The sequence below is a fragment of the Stegodyphus dumicola genome, chromosome 3 (assembly GCF_044657685.1).
Source record: "Stegodyphus dumicola isolate Sdum_Otavi_A_Nest chromosome 3, ASM4465768v1".
Taxonomy (NCBI): domain Eukaryota; kingdom Metazoa; phylum Arthropoda; class Arachnida; order Araneae; family Eresidae; genus Stegodyphus; species Stegodyphus dumicola.
The window spans coordinates 26,758,733-26,777,282 of NC_140770.1; the positions used below are offsets into that span (position 1 = coordinate 26,758,733).

General features: G+C 30.5%; 1 protein-coding gene across 1 annotated transcript; it reads right to left on the reverse strand.

Annotated features, from left to right (window-relative positions):
- Positions 1–583: 583 nt before the first annotated feature.
- On the reverse strand, positions 584–14,323 carry LOC118191529 (uncharacterized). The gene is made up of 2 exons (XM_035362334.2): positions 14,185–14,323; positions 584–2,188 (listed from the first exon to the last, which is right to left on the reverse strand). The coding sequence occupies exon 2, from the start codon at positions 2,167–2,169 to the stop codon at positions 1,720–1,722; it is 450 nt and encodes a 149-aa protein (XP_035218225.1). The 5' UTR covers positions 2,170–2,188; positions 14,185–14,323; the 3' UTR covers positions 584–1,719.
- Positions 14,324–18,550: the final 4,227 nt, after the last annotated feature.

Genomic DNA, 18,550 nt, shown 5'->3' on the forward strand with positions numbered 1-18,550 from the left:
CAAAAAGCTCAGTTTTCTCAGTTTGTTTCATTGCAGAGATGACGGTACACTTTCTGAATCAATCAATGAAACGGTCTTGCTGTGTGATTGCTAGTAAATATTACGAGTTAAAAGTAATTTATTAAGTTCAGTAAAATAGATATGTAAATATAGTGAAGTATATTATTTTGTTTTAGGTATATTTGTAATTGACTAAAGTATTTGAAATGACGTATCCACAGTTAGTGTTTATACATAATGTTTACCCCAAAATAGTTACTCGGTTTGCCTCGTTGCGGAGATGACTGTACACTTTCTGAATCAATCAATGAAACGGTCTTGCTGCTTAAGTGCTAGCACATATTACGAGTTAAAAATCATTTATTAGTTTCAGTGAAATAGTTACGTAAATCTAATGAAGTTATATTATTTTGCTTTAGGTACATTTTTGATTGCCTAAATTATTTTCCATGACATATCCAAAGTTAGTGCTTCCCGTATTGTTTACGCCAAAAATAGCTCGCATTGATAGTGTTCTTTTATACTGCCTGTCACACAATCCCAAATTCAAAAGTGATAAAAAATAAGTAAATATACAAACACATAAAATTTTATAAACCTTTTTATTATGAATCTATATATGCTCTAATACATGAGTATGAAAGCGTGGTACGACACAATCCACATGACCACGGGGACGTGACAGCCGGGCCCAGCATAATATGCACAGCTATATGAGTGGGACCGTCTCTCCGAGGTTCTTCACTCGATAACAGGATAATATATACTGATATCTGTAAAAAAAGAAAAAAAATATTTCGAACAGTTCCTGGGGGGCTATTTACAGGGGTCTGGTTCTCTTTTCGAGACTCCATTCAGGGATGTGTCACTGGACGAGATGTTCGCACTTCAGAAATCGTGCCTCAGCAGACCCATTTAATTTATAACGTAGTGCATAAACACTCCTTTTAATGGGACATTATTTCCTGAGAAAAAGAATGATGTGCTTAGAAATAAATGTAAGGCAGAGATATTTATTTATTTTTCTTCGCTATTGCAGTACTGAGTGAGAAAACGTTATGGAAGACAGTTTAGTATTTATTGTTGAAAGCTAGTTCATAGTTTTGTGAATATTTTTACATGTAAAAAAGCGTTTATCTTGTAAGCAATTCAACTCCTGGATATAACAATGAAACTGGCTTAACTATAAAAGTGGATAGATAAATTAATTTTCGAGCTCACCAATGACCTCTGTAACTTAAACCACTTAACTGCTCATACAACGTATTGACGCAATGGCAGTCGATGCAAGATAGCTTGCTCAAATCACTTGCCTGAAGCTGATTTAAAAGCTAACCAAACTTACTTTCCCTGAAGCACTGCGGTAAATGGGAAATAATCAGTTAAATGATGACTATTCAAATGATCTAGTTACAGGTGTTAAAGGAATCAGTAAAGGCAACATTAATGTTAAGGAACTAAACAGATAGTCCTCGCTTGCTTTGCCATAATCAAATAAAGCAAACCAACATAAACAGTAGGTATAATGCAAATTTGGGCACTAATATTGCTATTCACATGGTTACTATGACATTTATTTCCAAGCACATAGAACAGATTATCTGGCTAGTTTTGTACGAGGTATGGTCCATGAGGTATCGTCCAGATCTTCATCCCTGGCTCATTACATTGGCAGACTAGGGCTTATGAGTGAATAAGACGTCTTATATATAACTCTTTTTAATAGCTGGGGTAACCACCATATCCACCACCGTAACCTGCAGGGCTTGCGAAACCTCCATAAGCTGATGCGAGACCTGGATATCCTCCATATAGAGAGGATCCAAGTCCACCACCATATCCAGCAGCACCATAGGATCCGTATGGAGAGCTACCTGCAGCATATCCGCCATAGGGAGGAACTGGGATAGGCATGTGCATTGGTGCTCTTTGCTTGTTTTGATTCTGGGATTCTTTGTGCTTAGTGATGAGGGAAGCTAAGATTGAAGCAGCCACTAACATCTCTGATGTCTTTTTGCTCCCGAAGCCTTTGCCGCCAAGTCCGAGCAAATTTCCTATACCGGCTTCGACTTGCTGGATCACTAATCCCGTCAGAACTAATATGGAGAGGGTAAAGAGCGTGAAACTTCTGGACTTGTGTCCGGATACTCTGGATGCGGAAAGAGACATCGTCAAAGGATGAAAATTTCTAGATATCAAAAAAGAGAAAAAAATTATTAGTTATTGAGAAAGATAACAAAGAACTTTAAGCAAAATCTGAACCCATTATCTGAATTAAATGGAAACAGTTAATTGGAATTGTTCAAAATCTCAAAATGTCATGAAGTAGTGAAAGGACACCTATGATTTTTTAATATTCTAAAAAAACGTATGTACTGTTCTGCAGTGTGATTACTTAGTACAAAGATTATGAATCTGGTAACTAAAAAACATAAATATAAAATATTGGTAATTATCTGTTCTTAAACATAATTTCGTCAGTCAAATGATGTGTTCGAAATATACATAATATTAAAAAAAGGAATTCCATACATCGTTGAATTTAGATTTTCAACTACCAGTGGATCGTTGGGAAATAAAAATATGACACGAGTTTCTTTTAAAAAAATTCGAAGCATAATTTTCATTGAATTGAAAAAATGATAAAAACATCAATAAGTGAACAAAATATGCAACTATATTATATAAGTAACACAAAATGCTTTCAACAATGACTTGTTTAAATGTCTGTTTTTTATAAATAATTAGGAGTCCGTTTTGAAAGGCATTACGATAATTTGAACGGAATTTTTGTTGCATCTGCTGCTGATTTGTTTAACAAATATTGGAGAAAAAGAGATCGTTAAATTAATAAAAAGTAGGTAATTCATTAATTATCAGCTATTTAGCGAACATTGTATATTCGTTTACAAAGCAGATTAAAATACAAGCTGAAAGTACAATTATGAAACTATAATATTATCTGTTTTTAAAGCCATTTTATCCAAGTGAAGTATTTCAATCTTTGAACGCTTGTCCTCGAGATAAGTACCGGCATAAGTAGTAAAGTATTCTTCCGAAATAATTTGATTATGTTCTTCTATTTCACTTCGAATGTATGTCAAGTTCTATTCAAAAATTCAGATCGATGCTCTCTCGAAATGTTCTATATCTCGTATCAACGATGCGTGAAGAATGATTGGGAGAATCCTTGAAAATCCATTAACGCAGGTGTTTCTCGGCATAGAATAAAAAGGTTTGAAATGATTTTAACGATGTAAAAACAGCTTCAACATCCACTACCTGGGGCTAGCTCTTGCTCTATTAAGAATTATTTTCTTTGTCTTCTCATCTTTCAGGATATATATGCACCTGGTGGGAAAAGAGTTTAACCTTAATTCCTTTCTGATCTTCAGCTGGCGATCATGCCTGCCATTAATGCAAAGAGTAATTTCATAACCTTCATTATCTTTCTAACAATAAAAAGTGCAAAATCCAAATCAAGGTCACACATAGCCTTTTGTGATACAATTCGTCATTAAGAGGATGCGAATTTTACGAATTTATCCGGATGCTGATCTAAAATAATAATGTAATTTTTTTAGTAGCTTTTTTTTCTGATAGATTACCAATACTTTGTGATAGATTGCTGATAAAAATATGTGTTGTAATAATTATTGTCTTAGATGTTGCTCCATTAAAGGTAGTAAATGTATGCAAAGAAGTTGACCATCTTGATAGGCTTAGCATTGTTCTGAAACCCTATTTTCTCTCTGTTCTTGTACTTATATATCTTAGTCCGTTACGCACATACGTTACCATATAGCATACCGTTACGCATATAGCATAGTCCGTTACGCACATACTGGATAACTGTTCATTATTTAAGTAACTGAAGAAGACTAGAGGCAAATTGCATAAAATATCTATATTCAGTTTTAATTACACAGTATATCAGTTTTTCAGTCATATTTATAATTACAGCAAATTTACAAAATCACAAGATTTTATGATATATTAATTGTAAAAATACCTCACATTTATTAAATATTAGAGTCTAAGAAACATTTTCTAAAGACAAAGCTCAGGGATCATTTTAACCGCAGACGCAATTTTATTGCACAAAATAACATTTAACCTATCCTTAGAGATATATTTTGGATTTAAAATTGCATTAGTTTGTAAGGTTATCATTTTTAACGAACCCGTTATTATGATTTGGATCTGTACTTTAACTTCCTTTCGTTTCCTCACCAGAATGCAAATGATATAGTCAATATTTAAATTGATGTTTCTTAGAGTTTAAGACAGAGCGTGTTTATAGCTGTCTGTGCACACTACGTTTAGTTTCTGCCAGCTCTGATAGTTGTAATTTTTTGGCTTTGCGTTATGTCGCTCCCGAAACCTTGATTTTGACGCTTCGGTAAAGTTACTGAACAAGTAACTTTGATTTAGCTCCGGTAAAGTTACTATTCTATGTTTTAAATTGAAATTATCTGTTCTGTTTAGTTACATCACCACGAGCTGAGACGGATTCTGATTAAATAAAAAAAGCTTATTTAATCCTTTTTAGCACTTTGAATGAAATATTTAAGTATAAGAGCCTCCAGCAGAGATCGAATCATTTGTGTTAAAGAGCAACGTGTTTGATGGGGAATTAAAATTTTTACATATGTATTTGCTTAGGATCTCAGTAACTGAAAGCTTCAAAATACTTCACGCGCAAATACTCTACTCCAAATTATAACTTATTAAAATTGTTCCAAACAGCTAAATTTTATTTTTTTTTTTATTTAATTTACCTTTTAAAATTGTATTATACTTTATTTTCCTTTTTTTATTTAATAATGTTAATTTAAAAAATATGATTAATTTTAAAGGATGTGGTTATTTCACAGACTCTTATTCCACCGTTTTACTTGCATCTGTCTAGCATGCCGTATCTTCACTTTCGTGTACACTTTAGATATTCACAAATTCTTGGTTATTTTGAAGGAAGGTAAACTTTTAAATTATCTCTACTGGAAGTATGTTTAATTCCCAGAAATTTAATTAGCGACTGTTCATCAACGTGTGCGATTTCGAATTTTTTTCACTTAAAATTAAATGTATATGATGCTATTATCGTTGCTTTCAGTATGAAATGAAACTAAGTCTATCAAAACTACATTAGAATACGTATCAAATTTTCTATATTTTAACAGCAAAATTGAAGCTATTCTAAGAATCTCGCATTCAGCTTTACGATTATCTTTAAAAAATGCTTAAAACATTAGTTACTTGTAAATATTAACAATAACATTTTCTGTAAATATTAAGAATTCAACTGAGATACACATGATTAAGTAAATAAATGTTATGCAATGAATGAATCATTTATTTGTAAGTACAAAATGCTCTCATTTGGAATGAATTTCGAGCACATTAAAAATTGCTTATAGAAATGAATTTTCTTAATGAATGCTAATTAGTATTGGCATATGTAACCAGCAAGGTCATTGGCAATATACCCTCCTAATACTTCCGTTGTTGTCAAATGTGTATAAATCCGACGCAACTTTTATTTCTTTCGCTATTGAAGTAAGTGAAAACTACAAAGAAAAATTATATTTCACTCCCCTTGGAACAACTTCGATTGATGTTTGGTGAAATTGTAAAATTTTGTTAAAGGCATTTATGCATAGAAGAGACAACTCCCAGTATTAAATGGGGCAACTTTTGTGCTCTAATAATCGGGGGGTCATTGATCGCCAGGTCATCGGCAAGAAAACGCTGCTATTCATAGAAGGATTGACCGATTCTCTTTTCCTCCTTTCTATAATTCTAAGCGGGAAATCTTCGAGTTCGTTCACGCTTTTTCTCTAGCTACCCTTCCATCTCCGTTCGTTGGCACACCCGGGGGTGATCGTTCGTTTAGTTCAGGTTATTGGCGACAGGGCGGTCGTGGTCGTCACCGAAAGGAAAATTTGGGGAGTGGTCGCATCATTCTTCTGAACGTTTCCCACGATCTATTTTGTTTCGTTTTCCCCTTCTTTTACTTCTTTCTTGTTCCAATGAATGAGGATTCGCATGACTGAATCAGGGAAACTGTTGTCATTTTATTTCTTTTCGGGAAATATAGTAAAATTTGCGCGCAGAAAAACCAATGGAATTTTCAATCGATTCTAATTTGCGATTTTTACCTGACCAAAGATATCTTTATGAAAGGAAGGAACACATTACACATTAAGAGTTTTAACTCAAAAAGAATTTTCGCTTGACCAAGAAAGTCCAGAACATTTTGTGCACAGCGTATGAGCTGAGATCCGTGAGTCTTTTTAAAGACTGTGCGTTTTCTGCCTTTCTAATATCGCATTTTCGGGTAGCTATAATGAAGAATAAAAATCTATCATTTTTATTCACCCACTTCAGCATTACGATCTGCAGAGGATTATTATTATTTTTTAAAGTGTTGCATTTAAATTCATTGCAGGTTAAATATAAAAAAGAAAAAAAAAAGAAAAATTGCCAAATTAAAAATTTTTGTGTCTCTTTCTTTATGATATTTAAGTGGAATATACATCAACTGTTAAAAAAAATTTTAAGAAATTCATGTCATTATTCATTAAAGATGTACATTTTATAAGAGAAAATGAGTTTTTAGATTTTACATGAAATTAGCCTTTCCTCAGCAAATAAATAAATGACTACGCGAGACAATTAAAAATTTTTATGCACAAAAATAGATAGGCTATTTTAAGAAAAATGTAGTTTTGTGTGTATTATAACTATCTAACTAATAGCCCCGCACAGAAATGCCTTTCTCGAACGTTTGGTTTGATTTAGTTTAGTTGCCATGCACACAGGGTTATCTACCTAAGGGAAGGGTTGCCTTTGTGGAGGGCTTTCTAGGGGAAATTAGCTCGTATACACGTTGTGCACAGGGAAAACTACGAAAACAACCATGCAGCCAGCGCGTTCGCCTGGAATCGAACCCAGGTCAGAACTAGCAGTGTTCAGCGATTTTGCCGCTCGTGTGTGCCTTTCTCGAATGATAGTGGCTGTATAGGGCCATAAGCAATGTATCATCATAATAAAATGTATAAAATTTGTCATTTCTTCGTTACTCTAACTGCTCATTTTCTCTGCTTAGTACAAATTTGACAATTTATGCTAAATGAGTTTAATATATTGAAAGAAAATCTAAGACTATACTTTATAAAAGGTGACTTTTAAGTTATCAAAGTTTTGCTGATGAGAAATTTTAACAGATATTTAAAAAGTGAAAATATGATCAAAACTTGCTGCGAATTACACTAACTTTTAAGGAAGCACATGAAAAGCAGAACTTCGACAGAATTTGGCAGAAATTTTGCATATTTTGGCAGAATTCTCAATGTGGGAGCATGAGTATTTAGGACTTGACTACTGAAACCTTCTTCATTTTCTTTCCCTTTGTTTAATTTTTTCCTGATTCTTTAAGGGCAAAATAATCCTTATAATTTTGCCTAATTGAATTCTATGCAGCATATGCTCTCTTCTGTATGATACTTAGGCCTAACACTTAAATACTTGCTTATAAATGTTTCATAGTCAAAATTTGTTGCGGATTTGATCTTAATTAATAATAAGCATCACTAAATACATTATGCTAACAATTTTGTTTGAGATATTAGCATATTTGTTAACCTTTTTAAGAGCAATTAACAGCTGAAAGTGTGAAATCATGATACAGCTTTCGCATCCTAGGTAATTTTCTGACTCCTTTCATCGAAATTTTTTTTGATTTATATAGGTAAAATATATATTAATAAGACATGTATTATATTGATAAGACATATATTACCTTTCAACAAAACAAATTCAGAAACATCGCTCTTAAAATCTAAAACCTTCGCATACTTTATTGTATCCAATCAATTTAATAACTTTAAGTGATTCTTATACGCTGTTTGTAAGAAAGAAAAAAAAATCTCCAATTTTATTGATTTGTTATTCTATTATTAAAAATAAATGTCCTGATTTCATTTCAAATTCTTCGCCACAAAAACAGCATCCATTTTCCAGTTTGGATTTTCTTACGTGACGATGCGCAACACTGATTGTTGGATGCCATTAATAATGATCTGCTAGTAACTCATTCGTGAATTGTGCTCATGATATTATAATCACAAAAGCATGCTAGAACCTGTAGGAAAACTGCTGTTCTGATATTTTATATTGTACAGTTTATAAAGATAACTGAATCTTAATACTGCAGTGTTATTTAAAGTGGATAATTATGTGTATACAGACTATAGTTTATAAAGTAGCTTCGCAAATTTTAATTTCTTTGTTAAATTCAAACTTTCTTAAATGACTTATAAATTTATTCGTTACGGTGTCAAAATATGACATGAAATTAGTTTTGGAAGAGGTTAGTTCAAGAATTAAGTTGTATTATTTTTAAGTATTTTATTAACTTTTTCTTAGTTCGCAAGCTTTACAAGATGTTCCTTTATTATTCATTAGTACTTTTACAATTAAAATAAGTTTCGAAATTCTGTAAAAATTATTATCATACATCTCTAGCTTGTTAGATTAAAAATCTAAGCTTTTTGCATTGTAATTTTCTGATAAGCAGATAAACTTGTAGAGTCATTATGTTAATTGGAAGCAGTAAAGATGAAAAATATGCAACCTCCTTCACCGGGAATCGAACCACGGACCTCTGGAATACCGGCCCAGCGTGCTACCGTTACAACACGAAGGCGCGCTAGGGAAGTGGGAGAAATACCTTATAAACTTAAGTCAGTATTCTTCAGACCCGAATAAGTTGACCTGCCCATTATCGCTGCAATTCAAGCGACAAATTCATAAGAAGGTTAAAACAACCTTTTTATTTAGTTCTTGACCACCAAAAGCTCTAAATCTAAAAACTTTCAAACGGTAAACTTTTAAATACACAGCAACTAATTGACAATCTCATGAGAATTGCGGAAAGAAGAAGCTAAGGGCTCAAATTATAATAACTCTTTAATTAATATGAAGTCCTATAACATTAAAAATAACTTTTAATTAAAAATTAAATAAATATTCAATGAAAATTAAACTTTGATTAAAAAACTTACTTAAAATTTAACTATTCGAGAAGTAAATGAGGTCCAAATGATTTTTTTGGGGGGTTTAATAGACTATGGCAAGGCACAGTAGGCCTATCTGCTTAAGAGGGAAGGAATTTCTGAGGGAAACTAGTTCGCATACACTTAACAGTGGGAAAATCCACGAAAGGCCATGCAGCTAGCTAGTTCGCCTGGAATCGAAACCAGGTCGAAACTACCAGTATTCAGCGATTTTAATACAAGGCCATTGGTGGGCATCCGAAATGAAAATGTAGTAGATTCCTGGGATCATTCACGTTAAAACTTTGATTTACAGAACTTACAGACTAACTATTAAAAGTTAGAACTTATGCTTCCTATAAATTGCCTAAGAAACAAATTACATTAGTTTTTGAATATGTTATTGATAAGACATACTTAAACACATGAATAGTTTCATGTAAATTGTATTTTTTGCGAAAATACAACAACTACAATATTTGTTTAAAAAAATAATAGCAAATCATTTTACTTATTTTAATTATTCAAAATTACTTATTCGTCTATGTAATTTGATTTCGTGATTAACATTTTAGAGTTGATTTCAGTGTAACCAAAAATAAGCTTAATATACCATTGATGAACGTGGAAGAAAAGAAAATTTTTCTGGAATTAAATTCAGGTTTAAGTTTCTTCTGACTCAAAGAATTTAGTATCACTACGTTAAATTTTATTATGCGTGTTATTATTTCTTGTAATTATTAAAAATTTTTCTTTAAAGTAATTTTGTTGGTTATTTACGAATTTGAAGTTTAATTTTTTTTTTTTTTTTTTTGTATTCCTTTTCAAATAACTTTAACATAATTATGATGTCAAAACATAAGATTCCAGGTTGCTAGGGAAGGTTCGTGAAACAGCAGAGATTACGTGATAGAGAATGAGCTATTTGGTTGTCGGAACGCATCATGATATGGAACAACGCTGAAGCGAGCGTGAAGGTCGCTGTCATTGAGGTCAAAAACGGCAAACGAGATGAAGATTAAATTACTTCTCTCACTAGAAAATAAAGTAAAATTATCGTGCTATTAATCTAGACTAAGCGAATGAGACTGAAATTTAAACCTGTTCCATTTGTTTTTCCTGGTGGGCGGCAAACAGATTTTACGCTTGCTTTAAAACGTTATTTTAATATGGTAAGAAGTTTTATTTACTATAGAAGATCCCTCAAACATTTAATGATAATTTTTTTGAGTTATATAGGACTTTTTCACAGAAAGGTGCTTCATATACTAATGCAATGTATATAAGAAGTCGTGAAATCTCGACAAATTTAGGTTACTCAAACATGATTTGAAATCGACTTGAAATAAAAATCTTTGGTTATCATGTCACACCTGAAATCTATTTTCACTTTTTACTATTTACATTCAAAAATGGTTAATAACCACACAAGTGTGTGTGTGATTATGGCAAAGCCTCGAGGGAAAAAATGCCTTCGTGGAGGACTTTCTAAGGGAAACTGGCTCGTATACACGTTACACATGGGGAAAACCACGAAAACGCCCATGCAGCCAGCCCGTTCGCGGGATTCGAAACTCAGACCGAACTACCAGTGTTCAGCGACTTTACCGCTCGGCCGCTGGTGGGTCCCTAATACCACACAAAAAAGTTAGTTATGTTAAACATTAAAGTATTTCTTGAATTAACACTTCAAAATAAAGAACTAAACAAAAGACAAATGATGATAAACTCAACAAATTATGATCATAAAACTGCTTATATTGCCTAATGTATTATGAATAAATTTGAGTTTAAAACTAATTATATCCCCAAAAATTATTAATGATTCGGAATTAATCAGATTTCTGAATATCACCTGAAGAAAGGTTGTCCAGAAATTAAATATATTCATACAAAAATGAGATTTATATCGTCTAAGAAACTGTCCAAAATTAATGATCAGTTTTGATTGAGCATCAAATATTAATTAGAATTAATACAGAGAAACATCGCAACAAATGTAACCTATCCTATCTAGTATATAAACATCAGTAATAATAAATTTCGTATTGTAGTTTTTAACTGTGTGGCATTAAATAAGAATATGATCTAACAAAATACCTATAAAGGTAAAAGATACTCCTGTGCTTTTGATGGAAAGTCTGAATACGATACTGAAAATAACTGAAATAAGTTATTAAAAGCCATTTACTAATATTTATTATGAAAACTTCTTGTGTTAACAGTTTTACTCTTAGAAAATATAAAAATTTTACTTCCTGTGTCAAATATTTTGAAATAAAGATAAATTATTTATTAAATAATATTTATATATATATTATACAAAAACTGGAAAGAAACCGTTCGGTGTCTAAATATCTTTGTATTTTACTTTTCAGTTTTCATTTCAAAGTACGACTAAGTTGCATCAGGCTATAGAAAGTATTCTGAGGTGGGAGGAAGGCCTTAAAAACTTACTTTTTTCTCATAAAAAATTTTAAGTATCTAATTCCCTACGACAAAATATATATTACAATTTATAATTAATTAAAAGTCGAAGGAATACGTTAAAAGTCAGTATCTAAAACAATAAAATGTTTTATGTTTGGGGAAATGTATTTATTTATGATGAAGTTATCCCTTTAATTGCTACTTTCATTTCAAATTGAAAAATAACCTCCATGCACCATTTTGGCAATCACATTATAGTGAGAGTTAGAATTAATATAAAATTTAGTTATTTCAATTTATATGAAGTTTGTGTTTAAATCTGGTATGATCAAAATACTAATTAGTGATTCTTTTTTTTTTTTTCAAATAACGTTGTCTTCTAAATCTTTACCTAAAAATGTCCTAAATTACTTTTTCGGTTGATTTAGATAAATGTGTAATATAGAATCTCAAGTCATGTGGAACTGGCACGCACAAGTTAATCATATTTTTAAATTTATAATTTATGTTATTTGCGTACTAACATATTTAAAATATATGTTAGTTGTGTCAAAAAAAGAAGTTAAAAAACCGAATCTTATTCTTACTACGTTCTTTTCTTTTCAACGTATTTGTATGAATTGAAGATGGCTTTGTATATGATTACATATAAGTTCCACCGTTACAAGGAAAATGAATTCATTGTCTAAAACAAGGAAATTCCTCGGAGTAAATTATGCAAAAGATAAAACATGATGAAAAGATGCGTTGAATGAGAACTAGGTCACTACCAATGTCTAGACGTAACTGATTGGCCACGAGATGAATTTCAATGAGGGCAATTACCTATAATCGAAAAAGCGCAAATCTTCCTTTTAAGTATGCTATCAATGCAATTAATTAATTAGCTGATTGAGCTAAAATGATGCAAATGTTTTATAATGGTTCTGAAAATTTCGTATTGTCTTATAAATAGTTTGGTGAAATAACTGAAGAACTAAAATTAATACTTAGTGTTGAATTTAGAATGTATGTATTAGTAATCGTTATAAAAGCCATATAAATTATTTCTCTTTTATTTTTATATAAAAAATAATATATTAAAGCAAAGCATTTATAAATAGCATTACCTAACAGTTATGATACCGTTTAAAAATTGCTTGCCGGTATCAGAAATAGTAAAAGCTATGTAATATTTAATAATTTCAAATATAATTTTTTTTAAATAATAATTTTAAACTTAAAGATCTCTAAGTATTAATTGTTAGGAAAACTAATATGGATTAATATGAAATTATAGTTGCCCAAGATTATTGTCCAAATTAAAGCTTTACGCTTTCTCTGGTATTTTTGTAATAGAAATTGTATTTACTTTGCAAATTCAAAAATGTTAGATGCAATTTAAAAGATATTATACAGGAATACAAATAGCAACCCTAACATGCAATAATTTGCAGCCTGAAAAAAGATCGACGATTATTTATAAAAAACAATTATGGATTATAATATTAAAAAATATTGAAAGTAACACATTTATAAGAATTGTTAGATTGCTATTAAAGGATATTAATACATATAAGAATATAAAATATATTAATATTTATAAGAATTCATTATACTAATTGATATAAAAACGAGCATATTATTTTTGAAATATGAAAGAGTTCCTTTTATAGTTTAAATAAAAGTTTCCTTATTATAATTAAATATTCACATTCCAAATTTTTATGTGAAGTATTAAGGTACTTTATTTACACTAGTTGTATGCCATATTGGGAGTAAGCTTAGAATAGTCAGACAATAAAACTTATTGGATAAATATATTCATAGATATTTATTTTATGTTAAATGTCTTTTGAGGATAAGATATTACATATGTTTATGGCATAACTAACACTAAATATGTAGCACTTTTGTTCTATGCAGAAGGTATTAAAAATATGAATTTATGTTTGAAATCAATTATTTTTCTTTAAAAATTGAATAGAGGCATTTCAAAAGTTTTATTCTATTTTGTAAAGCTTGCACTAGCAGTATAGAAAAGAACGACCAAAAGGTTTTTCTTAATATTGAACAATGTTTTCTCTTCACAATTTTTTGTAAAATTTTATAAATATTGAAACAAAACATTTAAAAATAAAATATACATTTACGTAAAGTAATATTAGTAAAGATTTTTCTTTAAACTAATTTTTTTGACTAACTAAGCTATTTAGATGTAGAACCTTTAACCAACTTGCTATCCATTGGTTCTATATGAATCAGAATACTTAAAATAAAATTTACTCATATTTTTTTTAACAATTGATTTAAAATTGCACTGACAATATTTTTACCTTACTTTGTGAAAATCAAGAGCTTCATATTATTAAATTTAAAGCATGTATTAAGATGCATGCTTATTTGTATCAAGATTCTTAGAGCACGAGGCTATATTCTTTTGCCTTATTCTTTGCCTCAATTTCGGATTAGAGTTAAGCCTATTCTTTTCTTCTAAGCCATTTTTTTCTTTCGTCATAAGGAGAGATACTGTCAATGCCCAGATTTACTTTAACCAAATCGAAGAAGAACAGGGGGAGAAAAAAAGGCACCTTTCAATCCGTAAATTTAATATTTTTCTAAGAAAAGCCTTCGCTTGCTAATATATCCTTGGTGCAACCTGCGGTTGTAACGTTTGAGAAGATATCCAAGCAAAATGCAGAGAATCAATTCTTACCTTGAAAACGTGGTTGATTTGAGAGTTTGTGCTCAGCTATCCCTGGATGATGCACGAGTGTGGAGAAAAGTGAAAGAGCGCGCTCTTAAATAGGGGCGTAGGGCCTGCGGCTTCTTTTTCTAGGTCAGCAGACTCTGCTCGAAAACGAGGCCACTCGCTCAAGTTCATTGCTGTGCTTTACTCTCTTCTTACCGTTTCGCGTTGGGGACCATATAAAAAGTAAAACTCTATCCATTTCTGTATGTATTGAAATCATATTGCTGGTAGCCCACGGATTAGATAACCTAATACCTCGAAACCTGATTGTTATGCTTCGCTGATATGAACTTTCACATGAAAAAGGTTAAATCTATTCAGCTTGTAATAGGTGATGACGATCTGACGCAAAATTTCGTTTTATTTCAGAAATTGTGTTCATCGTCTCTATATATGAAAAATCTGAATTTTTGTATTTTACAATTTAAGTAATTAGCTGATTGTTTATGTTCGCTGCGGCTGTAAATAAAAATTCAAATTTTTAAAATTCAAGTAATTAGTTGATTAGATCCCGTTGTAATTAGTTGATTAGATCACGCAAGTAGGTATCTTTGTGATCTTATGGTTTTATATGGGACAAAAAAAGGTTTTCGAATGTTGTTGAAATTTATTTCAAAAATTGTGTTCATCGTCCTCTATATATGACAAATCTGAATTTTTGTATTTTACAATTTAAGTAATTAGCTGATTGTTTATGTTCGCTGCGGCTGTAAATAAAAATTCAAATTTTTAAAATTCAAGTAATTAGTTGATTAGATCACGCAATTAGGTATCTTTGTGATCTTATGGTTTTATGTGGGACAAAAGAAGGTTTTCGAATGTTGTTGAAATTTATTTAAAAAATTGTGTTCATCGTCTTCTATATATGATAAATCTGAATTTTTGTAGTTTACAATTTAAGTAATTAGCTGATTGTTTATGTTCGCTGCGGCTGTAAATAAAAATTCAAATTTTTAAAATTCAAGTAATTAGTTGATTAGATCCCGTGGTAATTAGTTGATTAGATCACGCAATTAGGTATCTTTGTGACCTTATGGTTTTATATGGGACAAAAGAAGGTTTTCGAATGTTGTTGAAATTTATTTCAAAAATTGTGTTCATCGTCCTCTATATATGACAAATCTGAATTTTTGTATTTTACAATTTAAGTAATTAGCTGATTGTTTATGTTCGCTGCGGCTGTAAATAAAAATTCAAATTTTTAAAATTCAAGTATTTAGTTGATTAGATCCCGTTGTAATTAGTTGATTAGATCACGCAATTAGGTATCTTTGTGATCTTATGGTTTTATATGGGACAAAAAGAAGCTTTTCAAATGTTGTTGAAATTTAGCTGCTGCAGAATTTAAAAAGATGGATGCAAAAGTAAAGTAGATTTTACACACATGTGGCTTAATAATGACATAAAAATACAAATAAATCATGACAATAATCGCAAAAATGTAGTAAAAGACAGTTTTAATAAAATGAAATTATGTATTCTCAATTAAATTACATGTATATATATATACATAATTTCATAGAGAATACTATATAAATTATTAGATTATCTCTTAGGAAATGTGAAAGAAAATTTAGCTTGTAAAGGAGTACTATTGTGGAAATCAAAAATGGGAGCTTGCAGTTAATTAAATTAGAATTTAGTGATTTACAGTATTGCCATTGCTCGTTTTGAAATCGTTGAGTTTGCTAATCAAATATTCATTAAAGTTTTACAAAATATGAAATAGACAGTGAAACAAACTTCAATTTCGGGCTTCCAGGTGCTCATATTCGGGTGGAGGACTATTTTATTCAAACTTTGACAGCTCTAGATACTGTTTATGTTTTCACAGTGCGAGGAACATGCATACATTCATGCAGATCTCTTCGTTATTTGACTCCTTTGTATATAATACAGGGAGATAATATATGGTGGCAACAATTTGTAAAGTGATGCAACACTTTTAGTGATTCAACTCAAAATACCGTCGCAAGATTAACAGACCTTCTGGTCAACGCCCCTTTTGATCCAATAATAAGAAGAATAAATTAAATAAAAATTATGAAGGAAATGAAATAGAAGTAACTAAAATATAACAATAAATGCCTTATTAGCATAAGAATTTTTACATAATAATGGACAAAATGAATTAAAAATTTTACGTACATTTTACAATAATTAATAATTTATAAATTAAAAATTCTAATTCAATTAATTTTTCAAAATAGCGCATTCATAGCAGCATACTGGATGCCGCTAAGGACTGTCCTGAGTAAAGTATGGAAGAGTCCATTTTACTCTTACGTTACTAGCTGATCCTATATTGGTGTGAAAATTGAAACAGGATGGGGGGGTTGCCATTGGCAAGAATTTTCTTACAGTGTAGCATGATTCAGCAAAATTCAGAATATCATAACCTGTTTGTTTAAATATTACATTTGATATATATAATATTTACAGTAACCGCAATATTTCATAATTAACTAGGATAAGACTCCTGGTTTGTTACTAATAATCAGTTTATGCTGTGAAAGTTAAATTCAAATGTACTGGATGTATTCATTATTATTATGTGTCATTTTCTGCAGTACCATTTCTGTTTTTATTTGAAATTCTGTTAATATCTCAAAGTTATTGTTGCTTGGACGCTTCCCAATTTGAGTTTGTTCATCCAGAAAGATTATCGTAATAATTTTTAAAATCATTTATAGAGACATTAGGTATTTTGGAAGCAACAGAGATGAAAAATGAGTAATCGCCTTCGTCGGGAATCGAACCACGGACCTCTGGAATACCGGCCCAGCGTTCAGAACCACTACATCACGAAGCCACGATAGGAAGGCGGTAGAAATACCTTATACATTTCTTATATTTTAGTGCAGTTTATAAATCATTTTGAAGTGTTTATATCCGCATTTTTATCAACAAAAGCAAAATAATAAAAATAATAAAGGAAAATATGAAATCATTCCCCAGAAAATGAGACACATGTTCCTTCTAAACAGCATAAAAATTGAGCTGATGATATCACCTCTTTTGTAAAACTTTACTATAACAAACGATGAAGCTGGTATGCGAAATATAATAGCTACAATCAAAGTTACAGTCTGCTGATCAAAATTACACTTTTACGCCATAGAACTCTCAAACAGGAACAGAATGTATTAAAAATGGAAACAAATACACTATCCATTCCACTATCAAAGCGGCTAAACCGTAAGCTTTATTACACGTAAAAAAAGCCAAGGCGTTATAAGCGATTCATTTTTAATGTAGGAATTTAATCAAAGATAGGAAAAAATCGTTAGCTTACTTTAGATATTTGATACAGACTTTATTTCAAAGATTATTTATTTATCTATATGATATGATATGGTGGAAAGATTGAAAATTTGCCATGGTTAGTTAAAGTAATCTTAGAAAATAAAGAAAAAGTTCTATATAAATATTTTGGAAACAGTCGTTGCCAAATATAGCATTAGCATCGAAATATATATGTGTGGAATAGTAAAAAAAAATTAACCTGACAGAAATGGGTTGAAAACTGATTAAAAAAATAAGCCTTCAGAAAATCAAACCAAAAGTTTTCTGAAATAAATTACTGTTAGAATCATTTATTAAATTTAGCCATAAAAATAATTAATTCAATGCTCCCATAATACTGACAGAAAAATTAGCATTAAAATATAGATAAGGTTTATGTAAGAAAAAGAAGATTGTAAAGAATGAAAACAAAAGACATGATTGCTGAATCATAATTTACATCTCTCAATGCACAAAACACGATAAAGCAATGCACAAAACACGATTCTCAATGCACAAAACACGATAAAAAGATTTAGAACATTTTTAATTCGGTTTCGTTTAGAGAGCTTGAAAGGATAAAAATATGTGCAAAATATATATTAAGAATATAAACTAAATATTAAGTTCAAAGTTAAAATTTCATATGCAGTTTCCTTGTTTCTCGGCATATTTCTGTACTTGATCAACCGAAGAAAAACACGTTAAACGAAAGGCAATAAGCAGCATTCCACGAAACTGCTTTCGCTATGAAACACGCAAATAAAATAAATAATGTACAAAACTGTAAATGAGGAAAACTTTTTCATGTGAAAGAAAAGGAGAGTGAGTTAAGAAAAGTAGATGTATAAACTCATGGCATCTGAAACATGAGCTATTTTTCTTTAAATTTAATTTAAATTTTGATTTGAATTTTTTTTTTTTAATTTTGATTTGAAAGGTCTATAAATATTGTAGTTAATGACCAAGGATATCATAATGCATTATGAGAAGAAAACGGATAAGACTTCGAGATTCGTATGAAAAATAAAATATTTAATTTTTT

Excerpts from the sequence above, each read along its gene's own strand:
- LOC118191529 (XM_035362334.2), bottom strand. The coding sequence starts at position 2,169 with ATGTCTCTTTCCGCATCCAGAGTATCCGGACACAAGTCCAGAAGTTTC.